Source organism: Natator depressus, chromosome 1, assembly GCF_965152275.1.
Source record: "Natator depressus isolate rNatDep1 chromosome 1, rNatDep2.hap1, whole genome shotgun sequence".
Classification (NCBI taxonomy): domain Eukaryota; kingdom Metazoa; phylum Chordata; order Testudines; family Cheloniidae; genus Natator; species Natator depressus.
In genome coordinates this window covers 164,977,904-164,994,978 of record NC_134234.1, presented here as the reverse complement: position 1 = coordinate 164,994,978, position 17,075 = coordinate 164,977,904, and the positions used below count along the sequence as shown (strand labels likewise).

The 17,075-nt window shown below is 41.5% G+C and overlaps 3 protein-coding genes across 7 annotated transcripts in view; 1 reads left to right on the top strand and 2 right to left on the bottom strand.

Moving 5' to 3' along the window:
• Window positions 1–5,129, bottom strand: part of LTN1 (listerin E3 ubiquitin protein ligase 1) — a 41,910-nt gene extending 36,781 nt beyond the window's left edge. The window contains exons 1-2 of the mRNA XM_074971098.1: window positions 5,000–5,129; window positions 478–681 (exon numbers count right to left, since the gene is read on the bottom strand). Of these exons, the coding sequence (XP_074827199.1) occupies window positions 478–681; window positions 5,000–5,041 (246 nt within the window). The 5' untranslated portion in view covers window positions 5,042–5,129. The remainder of the gene's footprint in view (window positions 1–477; window positions 682–4,999) is intronic.
• Window positions 5,130–6,344: 1,215 nt separating this feature from the next.
• RWDD2B (RWD domain containing 2B) lies at window positions 6,345–13,077 on the bottom strand. 4 transcript variants are annotated; one of them, XM_074971086.1, is made up of 5 exons: window positions 13,020–13,077; window positions 10,602–10,831; window positions 10,449–10,516; window positions 9,255–9,620; window positions 6,345–8,539 (listed from the first exon to the last, which is right to left on the bottom strand). In XM_074971086.1, the coding sequence occupies exons 2-5, from the start codon at window positions 10,815–10,817 to the stop codon at window positions 8,305–8,307; spliced, it is 885 nt and encodes a 294-aa protein (XP_074827187.1). In that variant the 5' UTR covers window positions 10,818–10,831; window positions 13,020–13,077; the 3' UTR covers window positions 6,345–8,304. The 4 variants fall into 4 exon arrangements, with proteins under 4 accessions (XP_074827187.1, XP_074827171.1, XP_074827179.1 ...); XM_074971070.1 differs by lacking the exon at window positions 13,020–13,077 and adding an exon at window positions 12,790–13,008; XM_074971078.1 differs by lacking the exon at window positions 13,020–13,077 and adding an exon at window positions 12,534–12,670.
• Window positions 12,776–17,075, top strand: part of USP16 (ubiquitin specific peptidase 16) — a 23,214-nt gene continuing 18,914 nt past the window's right edge. Inside the window, exons 1-2 of one of the 2 annotated variants that reach the window (XM_074971044.1) lie at window positions 12,776–12,930; window positions 15,160–15,261. In XM_074971044.1, coding sequence (XP_074827145.1) covers window positions 15,198–15,261 — 64 coding nt within the window. In that variant the 5' untranslated portion in view covers window positions 12,776–12,930; window positions 15,160–15,197. Of the gene's footprint in view, window positions 12,931–13,157; window positions 13,285–15,159; window positions 15,262–17,075 lie in introns of those variants that run through there. The other variant, XM_074971052.1, reaches the window with a different exon arrangement.

Below are 17,075 nucleotides of genomic sequence, written 5' to 3'. Positions count from 1 at the left end.
CTTGTAAATTCCCAGTAGGATCAGAACCAGGTGACAGACATTTCTAAAGGTCTTCCAACACATCTTAAAACTGCATACAATCAAAATCAAGCTTTTGAGGCATACAAAAAGTACTTCAAAGATGCTAAACAAATTACAGTATATGCTATGGAATTTGCTAATGTGAAAGTAAAATTGACTATTTTGGTAGATTCCTTTCTAGCACTTTACACAAAAATATTCCTCTTCCCAAGTAAAATATCAAAAGAACCCTTGCACAAGTGAATATTAGAAATGTCTCATATGTACTTTTGTTACATCTAATTTTGTCACCATTTTTTTTTTAGATTCTATGGCTTAAACCATGATCTCATTGAAGTCAATGGGAGTTTTATCAATAATTTCTGTGGAAACAGGATTTTACCCTATAAACCTTCAAGTTATCTTTCTCTTAAAGGATGTTTAAAAAGTAAACTAAGGGAAATAGGATACACATACTTTTAATTTCGTTATGACATCTCTTTTGGAGAGTTTTCGCAGCACCATTCGAAAATCAGCATCTACAAGGCTGTCTATTTCTTCTGCTCCTTGGACTGCCGGTACATATCCTAGATCACTCTGAGATGTTCCAAAGCCAATAAACCCAGGCACTGTTCCACGTTCCTTGGCAAGGAGCTCTGCAGCTCTGCCACTGCTAGAGGGCTGATATAAACAAGAGAGAGAAGTCAATTAATTATTCATATCCTTTTAAACCATTGTATTTCTTACTGAAATGCTGGTTTTTGAAACCATTTTCATGCACAACCTAAATCATCACACTTGAAGAAATGAGCCTGCAGGTTTGTGTCTTATAATTGATCTGCTGCTCCAAGGAAAAAATTTCACATTATATGCCTTATCATTAAGAAATTGAACCAGGACTTTAAGTAGAGAAATCTGAAATGGTAACTTTATTTTTCAACCTTAGGATCAATATTTTCATTCATTTTCACAATATAAAATTAATCCAAAGAGCAAAAAACCCCAAATATTAAGACCATTCCAAAAGGAAAATAATGGAGTGTGCTTTACCCATTAAACTTTGTTCACTAAGATGTTTACTTACAGGAGGACTGCAACAGTACAGCAAACTTGATAAGAGAACATTTACTCCCCCCCACAAAAGACATTTGGTTTGCAGTTTGCTAACTTCCCTTTCTCCTTGCTACAGGGTATTATTTATACAGCTCCCAAAGAGAGTGTTAAGACTTTTAGAGAAAAAATAAAATAAAATACCACAGTCTCTGCCCTGAAGATTTTATCAGCAACAAACACAAAGGTGGCCAGAGAAGATTTAAGGGAATGGGGCAGATGGGGTACGTAACAATGTCACATGACTTGTTGCATTATTATTGAAAATTATTGCTTTTCTTTTGTTTAGCTTCTCCTCTAACTTGTTCCAGTGAAGCTAATCCTGTGCTTATTTTAATCAATGCCTCACACTTCTTTAAGGCACGGAGAACAGATGTTCCAAAAAGATTGATGCTTTGAGGTGTTCCATAGCAGATCTATGAGTTCCAAAGTAGGACTGTCAAACGATTAAAAAAATTAATTGCGATTAATCACGAGATTAAAAAATATAATTGTGATTAATTGCAGTTTTAGTTGCTCTGTTAAACAATAACAGAATACCATTTATTTAAATATTTTGGACGTTTTCTACATTTTCAGATATATTGATTTTACTTACAACACAGAATACAAAATGTACAATACTCACGTTATAGTATTATTTTTATTATAAATATTTGTACTGTAAAAAAATAAAATAAATAGTATTTTTCAATCACCTGATATAAGTACTGTAGTGCAAACTATCATGAAAGAGCACCTTAAAAATGTAGATTTTTTTTTTTGTTACATAACTGCACTTCAAAACAATGTAAAACTTTGGGGCCTACAAGTCCACTCAGTCCTACTTTTTGTTCAGCCAACCACTAAGACAAACAAGTTTGTTTACATTTACAGGAGATAATGCTGCCCGCTTCTTATGTACAATGTCACCTGTAAGTGAGAATAGGTGTTTGCATAGCACGGTTGTAGCCGATGTTGCAAGGTATTTACATGCCAAATACGCTAAACATTCATATGTCCCTTCATGCTTCAGCCACCATTCCAGAGGACATGCTTCCACGCTGATGACGGGTTCTGCTCGATAACGATCCAAAACAGTGTGGACTGATGCATGTTATTTTCATCATCTGAGTCAGATGCCACTAGCAGAAGGTTGATTTTCTTTTTCGGTGATTCCAGTTCTGTAGTTTCTGCATCAAAGCGTTGCTCTTTTAAGACTTCTGACAGCATGGTCCACACCTCATCCCTCTCAGATTTTGGAAGGCACTTCAGATTCTTAAACCTTGCGTTGAGTACTGTAGTTATCTTTAGAAATCTCACATTGGCACCTTCTTTGCGTTTTGTCATATCTACAGTGAAAGTGTTCTTAAATCAAACAATGTGCGCTGAGTTGTCATAGAAAACTGCTAGCACACGAAATAGAAGGCAGAATGTGGTAAAACCACAGAGCAGGAGACATATAATTCTCCCCCAAGGAGGTCAGTCACAAGTTTAATTAATGCTTTTTTTTTTTTTTTTTTAACAAGGGTCATCAGTGAGCACTGTACACTTTGTATTCTGTGTTGTAACTGAAATCAATATATTTTAAAATGTAGAAAAAATCCAAAAATATTTATAATAAATTTCAGTTGGTATTCTATTATTAACAGTGCAATTAAAACTGTGAGGAATCACAATTTTTTTAATCGAGTTAGTTTATTTTGAGTTAATTGCTTGAGTTAACGGCAAATAATTAACAGCCCAAGTTCCAAAGCTTTAACAAAAGTGTAACAAATATCAGTTAACTTTCACAAGTTGTTGGTGTTTTCTTTAAAAAAAAATAAAAATAAAACAACAATAGAAATTTTGTGATCATTAGGCATAAAATTACTACAAACTTGGGGGCTAAACTACACTTGATGTGGCCACCATAACTTTGAATTAAGTAATTTCTGTGAATTTAAAATCTGCCATAATGATGCGTTTCCCAGCATTCCTTTGCCTTCCCTAATATAAACACATAGTAATGTGTACATATTAAAAAAAAAAACCCTACCCAAACTAAACACTACACTGCACACACAATTCTTACCCTGGGAAGAGAATGAACAAACCACACATGACAGATGTCACATCACTTCTGGATTGCACTCAGGTTCAGATCCACAGAGGTATTTAGGTAAAGCCCAGTGCGGATACAAAATTTGTATCCGCAACCTATCTGTAAATACAGTGTGTGGATATCCGCAGATTTGCAGTGCTCTAGATATAAAATTTGGATCTGCATCCATTCACGATCTACAAACATGGTTCATGGATACCTGCAGATTCGTGGGGCTCTATATCTAGGCTCCACCCTACCTTCCACTGAAATCAGTGGAAGGTAGGAAACTAAATACCTCTGTTGATCTTGGCCTCAGATACCATGCTGATGTGGCAATAGAAGAGCCTATACAGAACAGAAGCTGAAAACTAGTACATTTAAAATAAATTAAGTGTAATTACAGGTACTACATTAGTTCAAGACCCATGCCAATTTGTCATCACATCTTTCTATTCTTAAAAGAGGTCTCTTCCCCACAGCTGTCTGAAAGGCCTACACAAGTAACAGAGGAAATGAGGTCATGAGCCTACAGATGTTTATGCATATACTTAACTAAGCATGTGACTAACCCCAATGAAAAGTCATTACGCTATACCAGGCAATCATGCTAGTCCTGCCAATTCTACTAGCAGACAAGAATCCGCCTATGGAGATGACAGACGCCTGAAGGCAGTGCTGTATTTCAGGATGGTCACATTGCCTTTTGAGTCTCTGCAAGCTGCATCCCCAATTTAAATATAAAAGGGTTTTCAACCTGCTCCATTTTACACCAGTTGGCTGCAGGTCATAGTCCCCAAGCGAATTAACAACAAAGTGAGAACAGGCATACAAATTTGGTTAGCCAATTATTTCCTTGTGGATGATAACAGACTTTTGAGCAGTGATTCTCAACAGCAGGCCCGTGGGTCACTTGCGGCCCAATCAGCAACCAGATGTGGCCCATGTGACATCCTCAGGGCCATACAGGTAGTATATATATATTGTGTGGAGATAGGGCCCATGTAACAGAGAGAGAGAGAGCTGCATATGCAGCCCAAAATGGTAACTAGGCTGAGAACCACCACTTTAGAGTACGGCCTGTGAACCCCTGTGTTAAGTTTCAGATTAGGGCCATAAGGGCCCCCGATCTCCCGGCCCCCTAACACAGTCCACAGAATTCCACCCGCCGGCTCCTGCAGAGGAGGGAATTATTCCCTTCCGCACGGCAGCAAGCGCTACTGCTCTGGAGCCCGGGCTACCCGAGGCATTTGTGCGGCTGCAGCCACGCCGGCTAAGGAGATGGGTTTTTTTGCAACACTGGCCTCTGACCAAAAAGATGCGGCTGCCCCAGCACAGAAGTGGTTTTGTCAGTCCGGTTTATTTCACTGGGGGTAAGGGAAAGGACCGACACCCAGAACGGCACTTCTTCGCCCACAACACGGTGCATCGCCCCCGGCCGGGTTTGCCGCTGGCGAACCTTTCCTAGCGCAGCCCTGAGCCCGGCAGCTCCGACTGGGCTCGCTACACCGGTCAGGCCGGTCTCCGGCCTCAGGCGAGCACCAGCCCCCTGCTCTTCTCTTCCCAAGGCCGATCCCCCCGTCGGGCAGACCCCGGGCCCAGCGTCACCCCCAGGCACGCATCCCCCACGGCTGTGCGGCCGGGACCCCAGTGGGAGGGCACCGCCGCTTCCCCCCCAGGCCTCCCCCGCCGCACAGGCCGGGGACGGGGCCAGTCACCCCGCTGCTGCTGGGGGCTGGGAGCGGCCTGGACCCCCGCCCAAAGGAAAGCAACGGCCTCCCCCTGCCCGCTCCCGGAGAAGCCGCCGCCCGGCCCGGGCGGACTCACCCGCACGTTGCCCTTGGTTCGCTGCTTGTTCTTCCCCCCCATGGCGGCGGCGGCGGCGCAGCAAGACGCAGCCGGAGACGGACTCGCAGAGAGCCGGGCCAGGCGGGGGCGGTGCTTGCAGGCCGGGGAGCCTCCCCCAGCGCGGAGGAGGGTGGGGACCGTGCCATGGCTGGGGCGCGGGGGGGGAAAGAGTCCCCTGCCCGCGCCGCGCCGCCTCTCCCCCACCCCACCCCACCCCACCCCACAGAGCCCGTGAGACAGCCCCTGCTTTTCCGGCCACAACAACGCGCCCCCGGCCCCAATCATCAACTGGCTTAAAAATCATATGAGTTTTTTTAAACAAATAATAAATGTGAGGTTTTTATGTTCCCTCTGGATTTCATGCCTCGGGTACACTGGGTGCACGTTTTTGCTTTTGTCCTTAATAATGGGACCAGGGATAGAAATATTTTCTTATTTATTGTAAAGAAAGTTGAGATTCTCATGAAATCACTTGATTCCAGCAGCTGGGTCTTGAAGAAAAAACAACACATGCCACAAGATTTGGTAATATTGCTTTTCACAGATCTAGGATTTCCTTCACCAACATTGCACCTTCCCCAGCTGGCATGCAAGGTACAGGGTGCTGGCTGGTTTCCAGTAAGCCAGAGATGGCAGTTTGTCCATGCTGCTGCTGTGTGTGGACAGACACAGCAGACTCCCATATCCCTCACACTTCATTAAACTGCATACTTTACAATAGACTATTGGACCTTCAATATCTTTAAGCCTTCATATTTTGGCTTGATCCAAAACCCACTGAAATTAATGAAAGTTCTTCAATTTACTTAAGTGGCCCAATTATTACACTTTCATTTAAATGGCAACCAGAGAGAAATCTGAAAGTATGTACAGTAAAGCTTCCTAAAGTGTCATGACTTAGCCTTTCAGATGATAAATCCATGAAAGTACTTAAAACAGGAGTATGCACAAACATGTACATTTTGATGTACTTGGAGTGCTTTTTTTCAAAAACAAGACAGCTTGATATGATGTTCCTTAAAAATAGTTACAAACATCTATATTAGAATGATTGCAGAGGTCAGATAAATGGTAAATGAACATTTTTAGTAATTGCTGCTGTATCTTTGTGATAATTACATTAACACAGTTCCAAACTGAAATATCTTTTTAAATCATAGCTTCTACTAATATTTTTGAAAATACTGTAATTCCCTAGTACACTTTGGATAACTTTACTAATCTTAAGTAAATCCATTCTAGTACAATTAAAGACGAACACTTTAGCAGGGTTTGAAAGAGGAAACAGAATTGTGTTGTGAGCTGAAATTAAATATGCACCACAAAAGCTCTCTCACCACTTTTTGCCTACGTAAGAGATTTGAATGTCAAGATTATTACTGAATTCAACCGCTAATATATTAATCGCCACCATCCATGACACTCAGTGTGTGCTGCTTATTAAATGTACACAACTTTCAAAGTCCTTTACAATGTAGAATACTTGCTTTAAGGAAAATAATAAAGAGTTCAATCTTTTCTTATGAATTCATGTATATGAATTTATTGAAATCTGATATAAAATTATACAGAGTCTGATCCTGCAAATTCTCTCTCATGTGAGTACTTCTTATTCATATGATTTCTATTTAAGTCGGTGGGAGTAATTATATAAAAAAGGGTTTGCAAACTGTAAACTTTTGGGGGGTGACATGAATATAAAGGGAAGGGTAAACACCTTTAAATCCCTCCTGGCCAGAGGAAAAACCCTTTCACCTGTAAAGGTTAAGAAGCTAAGACAACCTCACTGGCACCAGACCAAAATGACCAATGAGGAGAAAAGATACTTTCAAAGCTGGAGGGGGGCGGAAACAAAGGGTTCCCTCTGTCTGTGTGTTGCTTTTGCCGGGACTAGAGCAGGAATGCAGGTCAGATCTCCTGTAAAGAGTTAATAAGCAATCTAATTAGATATGCGTTAAATTCTGTTTTGTTTAAATGGCTGATAAAATAAGTTGTGCTGAATGAAATGTATATTCCTGTTTTTGTGTCTTTTTGTAACTTAATGTTTTGCCTAGAGGGATTCTCTACGTTTTGAATCCGATTACCCTGTAAGGTATTTACCATCCCGATTTTACAGGGGTGATTCTTTTACTTTTTCTTTTAATTAAAATTCTTCTTTTAAGAACCTGATTGCATTTTCATTGTTCTTAAGATCCAAGTGTTTAGGTTTGTGTTCACCTATGCAAATTGGTGAGGATTTTTATCAAGCCTTCCCCAGGAAAGGGGGTGTAGGGCTTGGGGGGATTTTGGAGGGAAAGACGTTTCCAAGTGGACTCCTTCCCTGTTATATTTGTTAGACGCTTGGTGGTGGCAGCAATAAGGTAAAATATAGTTTGTACCTTGGGAAAGTTTAACCTAAGCTGGTAAAAATAAGCTTAAGAGGTTTTTCATGCAGGTCCCAACATCTGTACCCTAGAGTTCAGAGTGGGGAAGGAACCTTGACAGGGGGCAAGGACCATCTTTTTGTTATGTGTTTGTATGTGGCTAGCTCAATGGGGCACCAATCCTGATCAAAGCTTTTAAACACTACTAAAATAGAAATAATAATAGAATTCAACTCATCAATTATAAACTTGTTAGAGCAACCAGTGTGTCTTACCTGTGGGCCCCACATTGCAAATCTTTTTTTCCTTATGTGAGAAGTCCTTATTCATGTGACTAGTCCCACTGGCGTCAATAAAACTACTTGACGTATGAGTAAGGCTTTGGAGGATCTACCCCTATCTTTATAAAGCACCATGTTCAACTGAAAGTATTATAAGCAGAAAATATTAAATAAATGTTTTGGAATCAAAACATCTGCTGGTAGTGTTTGTAAATACAATGTTCAATAATGTAAAAGACAACATTTCTTTCTAGAGATGCCTGCTTAAAATAACTGTAATCATTGGAAAATCACATACCCATGTTTGGATCTTTTTTACTATATAGATATAATCAACTTCTCCAAAGTGAAGTTTTAATCATTCAGATTATAAATAGTATACAGCATCTCTCAAAAAGTTGTCTTTGTAATTAGCATCATTATATCTTTCCCTTTAAAATATGTTTATATTAAAGCATTCATGTAGTCATTTTCACAAGCATTATTTAAAAGAATATTTGTTTTCATGGAAAACTGAATTCATCTTATAAAGCAGAAGTATCCATTTCCCTCCCTGATCAACTATTTCAGAGGGGAAAAGAATAATTTATCCAAGACTGTCACATAATTTTTCAAGTTCATAGATTGGATCCTTGCTGATCTAACATCCTTCAACTCCAAAGTACATCTGAAAAACATCAGCACACCCCTTTTCATCTAAAAAATGATACAGCTGCCCCAGATCCATATGCTTTCCTCTGGTACCATGCGCATCAAATACTTTTTCTTCAAACGATGAGAATTTTCTTTGTTTCTGCATCTCAGCATATGACCCATCCAGAGAAATATCCTCTCTGTGGCGAATTAAAATTCTCCGCCATGTTAGTCTTCTGATTCTGAAAACAATGAGGGAAATATGAATCGATAAAATGTAGCACATTTTATAAAATGTTTTTTTGAAGCAGGTATTATGAAAGGAGGAAAATCGACAAATTTCAATTGTGTAGATATCTGGTATACACATTACAGTTCATTAGCCAACCTGCAAACATTCCTAGAACCACAGCATTGTTTCTTTACACCCATATCTGCCAGATAATCAGAGGCACTTAGTCTTATACCTCACAGAGCAGTCAATAAAGTTGGGATTTAAATATAACTGCACACTTCCACCTTGTCTGTGCTAGGAATTTTCTTACCCTTTTTCTTTATTACTAAATGGGCAGAGCTGAACGAGGTCTATACTACACAAGAATACAAATAATAAAAGCAATATAAAAAATATTAATGCGACTGGTGGTACAGCATACTGTTGCTACACAGCTGACGTAGAGCTGATGGGGGAGGCAAGAAGAAAAGCACTGCATGTCCTTGGCAAAGAGAACCCCTTGCTGGCTAATTTATGGCCCTGATGGCCATAAGAAGTGGCAGAAGGTGGGAGGTGTAAATGTACTGTGATAAAATATTTACTTTTCATAGACAAGATGTTGATTTTACCAGTACTACGAGTTGCCCATCTTCTGCCAAATGTACAGAACCACAACATAACAAGCACAATATTCTAACTACCAATGTTACTTAAAAACAGAATATAGTACATAAAAAGCAAACCTTGACCAGAATTCTTCACAAGCACTCTGTGGGCCTTCTACACAAACAACACCTGGTTTCCCAGGCATGCTAAACCCCGACAAAGCGAGCTCCTTAGACCAATCAACAATATTCTTTCTTTTATGCTTGTTGTAGATGTGATGACTATAGATCCATAATCTAGTGAAAATGACATCTTCTGACTGCATAGTCCTTAATGTCGTCTCTGAGGAAGATGAAAGCTCCTTATCGATATAAGCAGCTGCATGATCTTTAACCCATTCTCTTGCATTTAATATACAGACCTCACCACTGCAGTTTCTCTTCAAGTATGTTTTTAGATCTGTGTTCAGATTAATCTGCTGTGATCGGCTTAATGATGGTGACCTAAGGAAAAAATATTAACACGTTTTGTTAGCATATCTTCTTTAAAAGGTAGGAAAATCAAAATTTCTAAAAACTCTATTATGTTGTTAGTTTAGAATTGGTGTATAATATTGCTCTACAAAAGCATTTTGTTTGGCTAAAACATTAAGTTAATATTTCCTAAGAAAATCCCATTTTAGTCTTTAAGGACTAACTGCAGATTTAATATATAGCACTATAGATCTGTAAATTTCAAACAGGGAAAGCCCAGATGAGAATTTATGATGGTCACTGCAGTGACCAGTGTTCTGAGATATACAATGTAACAGAAACAAACAAAAATACTAAAAGAGAAATAATGCAGGTCAGTGAGTAACAATATTCTGCTACGCAGAAGGATGAGATTTATTAAACAACCTTTCACTTCTTAGGTTAGAACCGACTGGAAGCATTGTCACGATGGACTATGGCCCAGATCCTCAAAGGTAATTAGGCACCTAACTCCCACTGAAATATCTTTGGGACTCTGAGCCTATGTTCCGTACTTGGGCAATGGTCCTGTAAAATGATCCACACAGGAAGACCACCACTGTGTCCACATGGAGCCACACTAATTTCACTGTACGGGGAGCTAGCACTCCTCTATGTTCTATTCTCAGCTCTGTCACTCACCTGCTGCATGACCCTGAGCAAGCCACTTCACCACTTTGCACCTCTGTTTCCCTTTCCACCCTTTGTCTGTTTTGTTTATTTAGACTGTGTGCTCTTTGGCTGTCTCTTGCTATTATGTTTGTACTGATCTAGTGAATTTTAGCTTTTAGTTCCCTGTCTAGTAATTTCTGACAGTACCTGACAGTAATTTCTGGTAGAACAGCTGGGTAGTTAAATGGTAAAGCACAGGATAAAGAAAGCATTACCTAAAAAGAAAAAAAAAAAAGGCATTAAAATCTGATCTGAAATGTCTTTTTTTTTTCTTTTCTTTCAAAAATATGGCTACATTACCATAGTGGCATCAGCAACCTCTTGCTTTACATTCAGTGTAAACTGAACTTTTGAAGATGGGATCTCTGAAGTCTTATTATCAATATACTGTTTTAGTTCTGCTACAGCCAGCTGGTCAGTCACAACAAACTCATCTTCATCAGGAAACATACTAGAAAGTAGGTCTAACTCAGAAAGTTGTACTTCAGCTTCTTCCAAGTTAGTCATTTTGGCCATGTTTTAGCTGTTTCCTAAATAAAGAAATTAGGAAAAAATGAAAAGACACAATTCTAATAGATATAAGCACAAGTGTAAGGCCTAATCGTGCAACTCTTACGTAATATTAATTCATATAAGTAATTCCACCAAAATCAATGGGATTGCTCATAAGAGCTGGTCAGCTAAGGGTTTGCAGGATGGGGCCAATATAGAAATGATGGCTGAAATCTTGGCCCTATTTAAATCAATGGGAACACTCACGACATCCCATTGATTTCAATAGGGCCAGGATTTCACCCTGTGTTTCAAACTCAAATGTTTTTAGATTACACAGTGTGATATGTTTTGAATTCCATCGTTTGTGTTGTTTTGGTATTTGCAGTGCTGGATAAGGCTATGCTTACGGGTCTGTCCTTCCAACAACATGTGGAGAAACTAGGCATATAGTGCCAATTTAAGCATCAAAGTGCAATTATGGTCAGAAAAATGATGGTAGAAATGGTACATTCTTGCTCATTGGAACTGCTCACTGTGCATTCAAAGACATATTTACTGTAGTGGCAAACTCTTCTACATTTTGCTACTATTAGCCTGCAGAGCCAATATAGACGTGGGAAAGTGTGATGAATTTTACTAAGCCTTACATCTCAACCAAATGGTTAACTAAATTCTAATTAGAGAAATTTTTACAAGTGATGATACATGAGCCAAAAGAATCTCTCTGGCCCTTCAGACCCCACAGTGGTTTCCAGCACTGACAGTTGTTACAATAAGCACTCCTATCCTTAGGGGAGGACCCATTTTAGAAAGAGGAACAAATTACATTTTTTTTAATTTCAAAACACACAAAGTCTAAAAAGTAGAGCTAGTCTATGCTAAATCCACAGCAAATTTCCCACTAATAATAGAGATTTGCACAAAGATCAAGGTTTGAGTATGGTACTAATAATTTTTTAGGCCTCTGTCCTGCAAATACACACACAAAGGCTTAACTTTGTGCACTCTGAGTAGTCCTGTTGACTTCAGTGGCACTACCAACAGTATGTAAAGTTAAGCATGTCCATAAGATTTTTGTAAGGCCTGAGCAAACGAGTGTTGAATCAGCAATGTTAGCTGTGTCAGTCCCCGGCTATTAAAGAGACAAGGTGGGATCTTTTATCGGACTGAACGTCTGTTGGTGAAAGAAACAAGCTTTCTGAGCGACACAGAGCTCTGCTTCAGGTCTGGTAAAGGTTTCAGAGTCGCAGCCGTGTTAGTCTGTATCCACAAAAAGAAAAAGAGTACTTGTGGCACCTTAGAGACTAACCAATTTATTTGAGCATAAGATTTCGTGAGCTACAGCTCGTTTCATCGGATACTCCCAGCCTCACGCAAGGGGGAACCGATTGCTAAGCATAAGTCGTCGGACCGTCTTGTAGGTGCCAAGGGGCCGCGCTCCCGTGAATGGTCCCTTCGCTTCAGCAAGACGCTCTCACAACTCCGCTGGCTGAGCCACCGGTCCCACCGCGCGTGGAGCGGCCAGGCTGCCGGGGCCCCTGCCCCAGACCGGAAGAAGATGCCGGTGTAAGCTCAGCTCCCACCGACCGCAGCCGCGGGCCCAGGGAGAGGCGTTACCTCCCCGCACCGCTGCCGGGGCCTGGGCGCAGCCGCTTTGGCCGTCGGGGGGGAGGGGAGAACGACACAGGGGCGGAAACGGTTCCCCTGAATGATTTGAAAATCTGAGCTTTAAATCACCACGCTGGGCCCGGGATCGGCCCCGCCCCGCTTGGGCAGCTCCCACCGCGCAGCGCTACAGCTCCGCACGCAGCCGCTCCCTGCCCAGCACGGGCCCGCAACTCAACCCCCCTCCCCCGACTGCGCCTGCGCCTGGGCTGGGGGGGAACACAGCCACTCCGGTATCGCGCCTGCGCTGCGACTCTTGCACTTCCTGATTCGCGGTCTCTCGCCGACTGACCTCAACTCCCCTCCAGTTTCCCACTATGCAACGCACCGGAAATGATAAAGAGCCGTTGCCTCTCGTCCTGGGCCAAGTCACGTTCACAGCTCAGCTACTAGAAGAGGGCGGAAGCCGTAAAACTACGCTGAGCCGGAAATAGGTGTCGTAAAACATCGCGCTTCACAACACTGGCAGGTGAGGGGCTTATGCTCAGCGAGTTCCCCTGGACTCCACCACGTTATTTACCCTCCCTTATTCGCTCCACCTGTCTCCGAGTCACTTACTCTCCTAGCCTGAGATGCCTCGTGTCCGCTCCCGGCCCGGCTCTTGCGCGGTTGGGACGGGGCTGTGGGGCTTTCCCACTGGTTCTGGTGGCTGTCCGTAACGAGTGGGAGGCGGGCTCAGGAGAGGCTGACTAGCCAATCGGAGCCAGCGGGCTGACCCCGAGTTGCCGGGCGAGCTACGGTGCGCGGCACTCCAGGCTTGGGTTAGTGTGAGAGGAGGGGGCAGCAGCTGGAAGACTCGGTGCTCGTCGCTCCACGTGGGCGGGTAGGCAGCCCTGTGCGCCCGCTCCCTGGGGTGGGGAGGGGAAGGGGGCAGCTGCAGCAGCAGCCTTATCCCGGGGCCCCTTGCGGCTGGGAGCTGGAATGGCTGGGGGCGCTGGAACAATTTGAATAGTGCGGGTGCTGAGGGCCATTGAACCAAACTGTAAACCCTGTATATGATGGAAACCACCTCACGCCAGGGGGTGCAGCAGTTCCAGCACCTATGGCAGCAAGGTCTCGTTGTGCTGAGAGCTCGTCTGGGGGAGGCTCAGGGTCCCTGGGCAGATGTGGACCAAATAACACGTGTTGTGCTGTGTGATGCTCACTCTGCACAGAGGGGGGAGTGGGGGTGTCTCCCAAGGGGCTACATCTCCTGTGGAGACGTGGCGGTGGTGGTGGGAGAAATGGCTCGAAATAGAGAGGTTGCATACCTGGTACAGTGGACACCACTGACGCTGGACATTTGCCACTTGCTGGTACCCAAGTCTGCGTAGGTATCAGAGGTATGTCCTATTCCTACTGTACCAGACTGCAAATATTAGTGAAGTTACAGTGGGGTAAACAGCTTCTAAAAATAGTGCTCCTGTGTCAATGTCCTATTCCCATTCTATAGCAGGTGTATTTTAAAGGCTTTCAAGTACCTTAACAAACTTTTGGTCTAAACCGCACCCTTTAATACTACATAAATAGTATTTTGTAGCTTAGTAAGGTTGAGGAGATCGTGCCTGACTCAACTACCCAGCCACAACATGGATTCGTTTAATTCATACCTATTCTCAGATGCTTTCTCGTTCTGTTGGCAAGATAGAGGTCAACCCGGACAAGGCTAGAAATGTAATACTTTGATTTAGCTAAAGGTTGACAATTGCAACTTTATTTTTGAGTATGCAACTAATTCCCTTTCCAGATCTATAATTTATTTAGTCTGAACTTTCAGTGGGCTAAATTTGCCACACCCTCTAAAGTGCTTCTTCATATTTCACATAAATGAATGTAGTATATCTTTACATTCGTTACCTCCTGGGTAAACTTGTCCTTTTGAGAAAGTGGTTGGAATTCGTTTTTGTGTCAAAGGTTGGATATCTGACCTTTCTTGGGGGGATCCCCTCTGAATTCAGCTACTCTTGTGCTTTTTCTCTTTATGTACGTCAAACCATACATACAGTACCTGATTTTTGTTGTTGTTATTTAAGACAAGCATAAATGCAGAGTTTGCTTAAGGCTCTGTCATGATGTTAGAGGCTGATGACTCTCTAGGCCCTTTTCTAAGGGTATACTCGAACAGTTGTTCCAAATTGCATTATTTACTAGATAGTTGTATGAATACAAAAACTGAAATCTCCCAGAATTGAAGAGACATTGATGCCAGAAGAAATCTGAATCTCCAGTATATTGTCAAATGCTGTTAGAATAACAATTTATTTAATGTTGCTGAGCAAGTCATTTTAAAAAAAGAAGGCATTTCCAATAAATCAAAAGTAGAGAGTTCATTAAATAAGTAACTTCAGTATTTAAACGTGATAAAGCTGCTAATATGACAGTTGCCTCCTAAAACTTTTGTGGCCTAAAACATTAAGGTGAGCCATAAAAGGTGTAGGGGAATTTTGCTGACATTTGAGACCCCACTCTTACGAATTGAAGACCTCTGTGCCATTGTGGAGTCCCATAGATCTCAGGGTCAGATCAGGTTGCAGAAGTGGGGTCAAAATGTGCATTAGCTGTAATGTACAGAAATATTATGAATTCATGTGCCCTTGAAATTCAGTTAATTTAAAACTAGTTAATTTGTTAGATTGCTGCTACCTTTTGTATAACCTCCTACAAGCAGAATCAAAATCTAGTTTTGAATTTAATGTTTTGGTGTTTTTCCCCCCATTAGGTGATTGTTCTGTGTAAGGAAAACTACAAAGCAGTAATATGGGAAAGAGGCGAACAAAGGGAAAAAATACACACGCTGATGATGAGTCTCAGGATATTTTGGGTATGTTTCATAACAAAAAATTTTTCAGAGAAGTCTGAAGTACTGTGGAAGAAATGTTTCATTTGTCTTCAAAGTGAGGAGCATTGAAAATCCATTAATAATCAGAAGGGATTTACAGTAGTCACTTTTACTACTTTGAATGTTTAATTGTAAAGAATGAGTTTATCCAGCTGAAACTTAAGTCCTTCAGAAAGCCTCAGTATTGCTTCTCAAACTTGGTAGGAAATCTACAAAATATCAAAGATTCAATATTTACTGTCATATAGGTCCAATCCTGAAAACCTCTTCTCAAGAGTCATTTCAATTCACATGGAAATGCCCCGGAATCCCATGAGACATTCATGGTATAAAAGGCCTGCAGAGCCAGGCCCTGTATGTGTAATGGCAAGTACACATTCTTGATACTTTTTTTTTCTTTTTTGGGTGGATCGGTATGTTAACAGGAAAAGGGTATGAATTAAAATGCACAATTATAAACGCGTATGACAATTATAAATGCGTTACAGAGAAATTATTATTCCTTGTAATAGCAGCATCTTACTCCATCTGGCTTTGAAGGTCAATGCTGCCTCAGTTTCCTCACTGCCATCTGTCTTCCATGAACTTACAGGCTACCATAACACTTTTTGACCTTCTGGTCAAAAGTCCGCCCCTCTTTCAGAGTAAAATGAAGTTCTGAACAAAATGAGCATAATCCTTCCTTTCAGCTTCATTACAGGATCCCAGCCCTGCTTCAAAGGTCTGTTTTCCCCGAGCTGTAGCTTTTCTTTTTGTATACTCTTCCACCAGCCTCCAAACCTGTTTCTATTTGGCTCTTAGGAAAATCTTAAAATGCATTGCTTCAGTTTACTGACTCACAGGTTATGCATAAACAGTGAATTGTAACCTCTTCGTACATAAATTAAACCTCTTGACATGTAAAAGGCAAAACCAATAGCTTCTCTTCACTCAAAGCCCAGAAATAACCAACTCTAGAAATAAAAAAATCAAACTCAAACAATATCCCTCTCACTAGCAAATACTAGCACTCAGCATATACTTATACAGCACTTAGGTATATTAAATCCTGCATCACTGTGGTGGGATGAAGTAGATCGGGGTAGTCAATTGGATCACAGGCCAAATCTGGGTTGCCAGATGCTTTTGAACTGACCCCAAAATCTTTTTATTTACTTATTATAATTATTGTTGTTTGATTATACCTGGACCAAGAAATTTGGACCTTGACAAAAAATAATTGACTACCTCTGGATTAGATGACCTCTTTTGTTCCCCTCCAGCGCTGCATTTCTATGGTTCTATGACTATATCGATTCTTCCTGTTAAAGCCTGGGTAAATAGATGGACTTCAGACTGTGCCCAAAAAGCCAAGAGATGCAAGTTATTTCAGGCAAACATGGAAAGTGGCCCCTCATGAAGAATAAACTGCAGGCAACTCTCTCTTTTAAACTGAAAGACCATCATCTCATGCCACTGACTGTAGCTCTGGCAATATGGCATAGGCAGTCTGTCAAGCCATTACGAATTTATAGATCAAAACCAATAGCTTATACTTCATCTGGAATCTAACGGACAAACAGTGAAGATCCTGTTGCCTTATGCTTCTGCTGAGAGAAGCCTCTAAGGTTACATCTACACTTAAAACACTGCAGGAGTCATACTCACTGCAGCAACAGGATCGGTTCTTCCACTGCTGTAAGTAATCCACCTCCCCAAGAGGCAGTACCTAGGTCAAAGGAAGAATTCTTCTGTCAACCAAGTGCTGTCTACACTGGAGATTAGGTTGGCACAGCTGTCTCTCAACGGTGTGGATT

Excerpts from the sequence above, each read along its gene's own strand:
- RWDD2B (XM_074971086.1), bottom strand. The coding sequence starts at position 10,817 with ATGGCCAAAATGACTAACTTGGAAGAAGCTGAAGTACAACTTTCTGAG. Across the intron at positions 10,517-10,601 it reads AGGTTGCTGATGCCACTATG|GTAATGCTTTCTTTATCCTG; the intron begins GTAATGTAGCCA and ends TTTTCTTTTTAG. Across the intron at positions 9,621-10,448 it reads CTACCAGAAATTACTGTCAG|GTCACCATCATTAAGCCGAT; the intron begins GTACTGTCAGAA and ends TTTTTTCCTTAG.